Source organism: Lipophrys pholis, assembly GCF_963383615.2.
Source record: "Lipophrys pholis genome assembly, contig: SCAFFOLD_28, whole genome shotgun sequence".
In the NCBI taxonomy this organism is placed as follows: domain Eukaryota; kingdom Metazoa; phylum Chordata; class Actinopteri; order Blenniiformes; family Blenniidae; genus Lipophrys; species Lipophrys pholis.
Genome location: NW_028292088.1, coordinates 786,848 through 794,347, shown reverse-complemented (window position 1 = coordinate 794,347; position 7,500 = coordinate 786,848). Strand labels below are relative to the sequence as shown.

Here is a 7,500-nt window from a genome sequence, read left to right as displayed (position 1 = left end):
AGACGATCCACCGGAGGATCCAGATGATCCACCGGAGGATCCAGATGATCCACCGGGGGATCCAGACGTTCCACCGGAGGATCCAGACGATCCCCTGGAGGATCGTCTGGATCCTCCAGGGGATCGTCTGATCCACCGAAGGATCCCCTGGACCCCTGGTGGATCGTCTCACGTCAACAATAAAAAGTGTCCAGACGAAGAGAAGCTGATTTCAGTGAAGAAAGAATCCAAACGAACCTTCCAGCTAAACCATCAATGATTCAACATACTTGACCAGTTGTGGAGGTTTTCCACAAAACTTTGAGTTGTGTACAGCGAGTACAGCGGGTACAGTGAGTACAGCAAGTCCCAGTGTGTGCAGTGAGTGTGTACAGTGAGTGTGTAGTGATTGGTCCATTCATACCATGTGGTTTCTAGGTTTAGAAAGGCGGCCTCTGCAGAAACGTCAATGAGAAAAGAAATATTTTACTGTGAAGAAGCGAAGTACAAAATGTCTCAATGTAGTATTTATAGTTCAGAATGCATTAGAATGAACCATTTATGGTCGAGCTCTACCGCCGCTCTCTATGTCTTTCTCTATGTCCTCTCTAACGTCCCCCACACAGATCTCTGGGCTGGACACCCAAAACAACGATTTCTGCCAACAACCATGCTTGAGTGTCTCTGTGGTTTGAGTTTCATCATGTCATCCAGAATAACTCTAGAATAACTCTAGAATAACTCCAGAATAACTCCAGAATAACTCTAGAGTAACTCTAGAATAACTACACAATAACTCCAGAATCATTCCAGAATAACTCTAGAGTAACTCTAGAATAACTCCACAATAACTCCAGAATCATTCCAGAATAACTCCAGAATAACTCCAGAATCACTCCAGGATAACTCCAGAATAACTCCAGTATCACTCCAGATTCACTCCAGAAGAACTCTAGATTAACTCCAGGCTAACTCCAGAATAACTCCAGATTAACTTCAGAATAACTCTAGAATAACTCCAGAATAACTCCAGGATAACTCCAGTATCACTCCAGATTCACCCCAGAACTCTAGATTAACTCCAGGATAACTCCAGAATAACTCCAGATTAACTTCAGAATAACTCTAGAATAACTCCAGAATAACTCCAGAATCATTCCAGAATAACCCCAGAATAACTCCAGTATCACTCCAGAAGAACTCCAGAAGAACTCCAGAATAACTCCAGAATCACTCCAGAATAACTCCAGAATCACTCCAGAATCATTCCAGAATAACTCTAGAGTAACTCTAGAATAACTCCACAATAACTCCAGAATCATTCCAGAATAACTCCAGAATAACTCCAGAATCACTCCAGGATAACTCCAGAATAACTCCAGTATCACTCCAGATTCACTCCAGAAGAACTCTAGATTAACTCCAGGATAACTCCAGAAGAACTCCAGATTAACTTCAGAATAACTCTAGAATAACTCCAGAATAACTCCAGGATAACTCCAGGATAACTCCAGAATAACTCCAGTATCACTCCAGAAGAACTCTAGATTAACTCCAGGATAACTCCAGAATAACTCCAGATTAACTTCAGAATAACTCTAGAATAACTCCAGAATAACTCCAGAATCATTCCAGAATAACTCCAGAATAACTCCAGTATCACTCCAGAATAACTCCAGAAGAACTCCAGAATAACTCCAGAATCACTCCAGAATCACTCCAGGATAACTCCAGAGTAACTCTAGAATAACCCAGAATAACCCAGAATAACCCCAGAATAACTCCAGAATCACTCCAGAATAACTCAGAAACACTCCAGAATCACTCCAGAATAACTCCAGAATAACTCAGAATCACTCCAGAATAACTCCAGAGTAACTCTAGAATAACCCAGAACAACCCCAGAATAACTCCAGAATCACTCCAGAATAACTCCAGAATCATTCCAGAATAACTCCAGAATAACTCCAGAATCACTCCAGAGATCCGGACATACCAAGGCGTTCCACACTGACTGGAATGAGTAAAGGACAAATCATTCTGTAAAACAAGACGAGACCTTTTTAAAGAAAACATACAATTGAAATGTTTTAGTGACTTGAGGTCTGAAGAGAATATTTCTAATAAGGATTTCTTGAAATTCTTACACATTGGTAGTGTCGTCCAGTCACTTATAAAAACAAACAAACAACTTCTGGAAATCCAAGATCGGGACTAACAATCCCCTGATCTGTCCCTTGATTGTGTCCAAAACACAACCAAGGGACAGAGGAGTGGGTTTGATGGGATTGGAAGGACATCATTCCACATGTTAGAGGACGCTGGGGACAATGATGGAGGGTTGACCTTTCAAGAAGACGTCTGGTCAAACATATGTGAATGTACATATTTCACATTTACTAGCACTCAACTTGAAGAAGTACCTTTTGAATATAAATGAAACTTTCCACCAGTTAAAATGAACATTTCTATAAAGTCTCCATTCTTCCCCAAAACATCAGAAAATCTGTTAGTTATGAAACCAAAGCTAGATCTGCTAAATGACACGTCACAGGTCGACTATCAATTATAAAAACATTTCGGCCCCAAAGATCACAATGTTCACCAATGGACACGTTCACTGTGGAAAACTACAGACGGGATCAAAGCTTTCAAGATTTATGGAACCCAGTACTTTCAAGTATGGAAGTTTTCTCTAAAATGTAATCAATAAGATATATATATATATATATATATATATATATATATATATATATATATATATATATATATATATGATAAGCCCTTGGTGTTCCAAGTGATGATGAGAGCAGGTGAGACCCTGGAGGTAAGACCCTGGAGGTAAGACCCTGGAGGTGAGACACTGGAGGTAAGACCCTGGAGGTGAGACCCTGGAGGTGAGACCCTGGAGGTGAGACTCTGGAGGTGAGACCCTGGAGGTAAGACCCTGGAGGTGAGACCCTGGAGGTGAGACCCTCGAGGTGAGACCCTGGAGGTGAGACCCTGGAGGTGAGACCCTGGAGGTGAGACCCTGGAGGTGAGACTCTGGAGGTGAGACCCTGGAGGTAAGACCCTGGAGGTAAGACCCTGGGGGTGAGACCCTGGAGGTGAGACCCTGGAGGTAAGACCCTGGAGGTAAGACCCTGGGGGTGAGACCCTGGAGGTGAGACCCTGGAGGTGAGACCCTGGAGGTAAGACCCTGGAGGTGAGACCCTGGAGGTGAGACCCTGGGGGTGAGACCCTGGAGGTGAGACCCTGGAGGTGAGACTCTGGAGGTGAGACCCTGGAGGTAAGACTCTGGAGGTGAGACCCTGGAGGTGAGACCCTCGAGGTGAGACCCTGGAGGTGAGACTCTGGAGGTGAGACCCTGGAGGTAAGACCCTGGAGGTGAGACCCTGGAGGTGAGACCCTCGAGATGAGACCCTGGAGGTGAGACTCTGGAGGTGAGACCCTGGAGGTAAGACCCTGGAGGTGAGACCCTCGAGGTGAGACCCTGGAGGTGAGACTCTGGAGGTGAGACCCTGGAGGTGAGACCCTGGAGGTGAGACCCTGGAGGTAAGACCCTGGAGGTGAGACCCTGGAGGTGAGACCCTCGAGATGAGACCCTGGAGGTGAGACTCTGGAGGTGAGACCCTGGAGGTGAGACCCTGGAGGTAAGACCCTGGAGGTGAGACCCTGGAGGTGAGACCCTCGAGATGAGACCCTGGAGGTGAGACTCTGGAGGTGAGACCCTGGAGGTAAGACCCTGGAGGTGAGACCCTCGAGGTGAGACCCTGGAGGTGAGACTCTGGAGGTGAGACCCTGGAGGTAAGACCCTGGAGGTAAGACCCTGGAGGTGAGACCCTGGAGGTGAGACCCTGGAGGTAAGACCCTGGAGGTGAGACCCTGGAGGTGAGACCCTGGGGGTGAGACCCTGGAGGTGAGACCCTGGGATATGATGGTAAACTGTATACGCAGCCCTGTTATTAATATTATTATGATTGTGGTCATTAGAATGGGATTGAGCTCATTTGCATAATTAGTATTTGTATTAACATCGTTTACTTTCATTTGATTCTTTCTTGTTTTGTTTCTTTATGTTAATATTCTCTGTTCATTTCATCATAACGTCTCCCTGTAGAGGACCGAGGGACGGACTGCATGTTTTTCATTCTGGATATTTGTGAAATAAAAGAGAAAAAGAAGCAGGTACTGGTGGAAGTATTATTAGTACCCTGAAGTTCTGGACGAGTCACATGATTCACCTGCTGCTCTGAAGAGTACTGCAGTACAAGCTTAGCATACACACGGATGTTTATTCAATGTTGAATACTTTGCGTGTAGATTCTGAGCAGTGGTGCGTTCAGCAGTGAAAACAGAGCCGTGTCCTCACACAGAGCAGCTCCTCCTGCTGCTCTACCTCCACCGCACTGCACCACTGAACATGCAGGATGTCATGGCAGAGCAAATGGCTTCTTGTTCTGCAGCCGGGCCGTCGCCGGCAGACCGGCCGCTCTCACGGCGCCGCAAATTACTCTTATTCTGGGATTATCACGCACAAGCATCTCTGGGCCCCGCAGAGCGCCGCCGCAGAGCGCCGCCGCACCGCCAGAGGAAATGTATTGACTCCAGAGGCCGGAGGAGAGCCACTCGCATAAAACGCCTCTCTACAACATGTGTGGAAAATCCTCAGCTGAGTGCTCTTCTCTGCTCCTCAGTGGAAATCCTGCCTGTGTTCCTTTCAAAATAGTAGCGTGAGGATCAGGGTGGCACCAGTCAAATCAAAAATCTAGAAAACAAACACTGTGAACCAGGAGACGGCGTGAGCCCCCGTGAGCCCCCGTGAGCCCCCGTGAGCCCCCGTGAGCCCCCGTGAGGCCACGTGAGCCCCCGTGAGCCCCCGTGAGTCCCCGTGAGGCCACGTGAGCCCCCGTGAGCCCCCGTGAGCCCCCGTGAGCCCCCGTGAGTCCCCGTGAGTCCCAGTGAGCCCCCGTGAGCCCCAGTGAGTCCCCGTGAGCCCCCGTGAGTCCCCGTGAGCCCCCGTGAGCCCCCGTGAGCCCCAGTGAGTCCCCGTGAGTCCCAGTGAGTCCCCGTGAGCCCCAGTGAGCCCCCGTGAGTCCCCGTGAGCCCCCGTGAGCCCCAGTGAGCCCCCGTGAGTCCCAGTGAGTCCCCGTGAGTCCCAGTGAGCCCCCGTGAGCCCCAGTGAGTCCCCGTGAGCCCCCGTGAGTCCCAGTGAGTCCCCGTGAGTCCCAGTGAGCCCCCGTGAGCCCCAGTGAGTCCCCGTGAGCCCCAGTGAGCCCCCGTGAGTCCCAGTGAGTCCCCGTGAGTCCCAGTGAGTCCCCGTGAGCCCCCGTGAGCCCCAGTGAGCCCCCGTGAGTCCCAGTGAGTCCCCGTGAGACACTTTAGAACCTGGTAGGAGTACCAACAGAACTGATCAACCCTTGAAAATGGCCGCCGCTGAGCAGCTCTGCTACTATTTCACTAAGGAGAGTGACTAACTCAGTCACTCTGAACTAACTCATTCATTATGAACTGACTCAGTCACTCTGAACTAACTCAGTCATTATGAACAAACTCAGTCATTCCGAACTAACTCAGTAATTATGAACTAACTCATTAATTATGAACTAACTCAGACACTCTGAACTAACTCAAGTCATTATGAACTAACTCATTAATTATGAACTAACTCATTAATTATGAACTAACTCAAGTCATTATGAACTAACTCAGTCATTCCGAACTAACTCAAGTCATTATGAACTAACTCAGTCATTATGAACTAGCTCAGTCACCCTGAACTAACTCAAGTCATTATGAACTAACTCAGTCACTCTGAACTAACTCAGTCATTCTGAACTCACTCATTAATTATGAACTAACTCAGTCACTCTGAACTAACTCAAGTCATTATGAACTAACTCAGTCATTCTGAACTAACTCATTAATTATGAACTAACTCAGTCACTCTGAACTAACTCAAGTCATTATGAACTAACTCAGTCACTCTGAACTAACTCAGTCATTCTGAACTAACTCAGCCACTCTGAACTAACTCAGTCATTCTGAACTAACTCAGCCACCCTTCCCACTGCTAGTAGCATTAGCATTAGCCTGTGCAGCACCCAATCAATAGTATAGGTGTGAGCCTGGAGGTGTGAGCCTCTCAGGTGTGAGCCTCTCAGGTGTGAGCCTCTCAGGTGTGAACCTCTCAGGTGTGAGCCTCTCAGGTGTGAGCCTGGAGGTGTGAGCCTCTCAGGTGTGAGCCTCTCAGGTGTGAACCTCTCAGGTGTGAGCCTCTCAGGTGTGAGCCTGGAGGTGTGAGCCTCTCAGGTGTGAGCCTCTCAGGTGTGAGCCTGGAGGTGTGAGCCTCTCAGGTGTGAGCCTCTCAGGTGTGAGCCTGGAGGTGTGAGCCTCTCAGGTGTGAACCTGGAGGTGTGAGCCTGGAGGTGTGAGCCTCTCAGGTGTGAGCCTGGAGGTGTGAACCTGGAGGTGTGAGCCTCTCAGGTGTGAGCCTCTCAGGTGTGAACCTCTCAGGTGTGAGCCTCTCAGGTGTGAACCTGGAGGTGTGAGCCTCTCAGGTGTGAACCTGGAGGTGTGAACCTGGAGGTGTGAGCCTGGAGGTGTGAACCTGGTGGTGTGAACCTGGAGGTGTGAGCCTCTCAGGTGTGAACCTCTCAGGTGTGAGCCTCTCAGGTGTGAGCCTCTCAGGTGTGAGCCTCTCAGGTGTGACTCTCTCAGGTGTGAGCCTCTCAGGTGTGAACCTCTCAGGTGTGAGCCTCTCAGGTGTGAACCTGGAGGTGTGAGCCTCTCAGGTGTGAACCTCTCAGGTGTGAGCCTCTCAGGTGTGAACCTGGAGGTGTGAGCCTCTCAGGTGTGAGCCTGGAGGTGGAGTCCTACCTGTTGGTGAGTGGGCCGATGAAGGGGTTGGTGATCAGCTGCACGGTGGCCTTGGAGGCAAACAATAGCCCCACCCTGACGTTCTCGTTGGCCAGGGTGCTGCTGGCCTGGGGGCAGTCGGAGGAGTTCTGTTGCCCCCCAGGCCCTGCGCTGGTGGGACTGACCCGGTCCGCTGGACGGGCGGTGCTGTTGGAGCCGGACGTTCTGACCGAGTTGTCATAAAGGGACACGATGCTGTGGAAGGATCCGGCCGTGTTCAGACCCGGAGCCGTCTGGTTCTTCAGCGCCAACTCAGCCGACTCGTCCATGTTGTACAGGTAGCTGGGAATGATGGGAACTGACAGACAGACAGACAGTGAGACAGTGAGACAGACGGCCAGTTAGTCAGTCAGACAGACAGACAGACAGACAGTGAGACAGTGAGACAGTGAGACAGACGGGCAGTTAGTCAGTCAGTGAGACAGACAGACAGACAGTGAGACAGTGAGACAGACGGCCAGTTAGTCAGTCAGACAGACAGACAGACAGACAGTGAGACAGTGAGACAGACGGCCAGTTAGTCAGTCAGTGAGACAGACAGACAGACAGACAGACAGACAGTGAGACAGTGAGACAGACGGCCAGTTAGTCAGTCAGTGAGAC

At 49.7% G+C, this 7,500-nt stretch overlaps 1 protein-coding gene across 1 annotated transcript in view; it reads right to left on the bottom strand.

Moving 5' to 3' along the window:
* The window catches only part of slc18a2 (solute carrier family 18 member 2), a 67,483-nt gene that overhangs the window by 55,995 nt on the left and 3,988 nt on the right, over positions 1-7,500 (bottom strand). Inside the window, exon 2 of the mRNA XM_080493921.1 lies at positions 6,859-7,195. Coding sequence (XP_080350047.1) covers positions 6,859-7,195 — 337 coding nt within the window. The remainder of the gene's footprint in view (positions 1-6,858; positions 7,196-7,500) is intronic.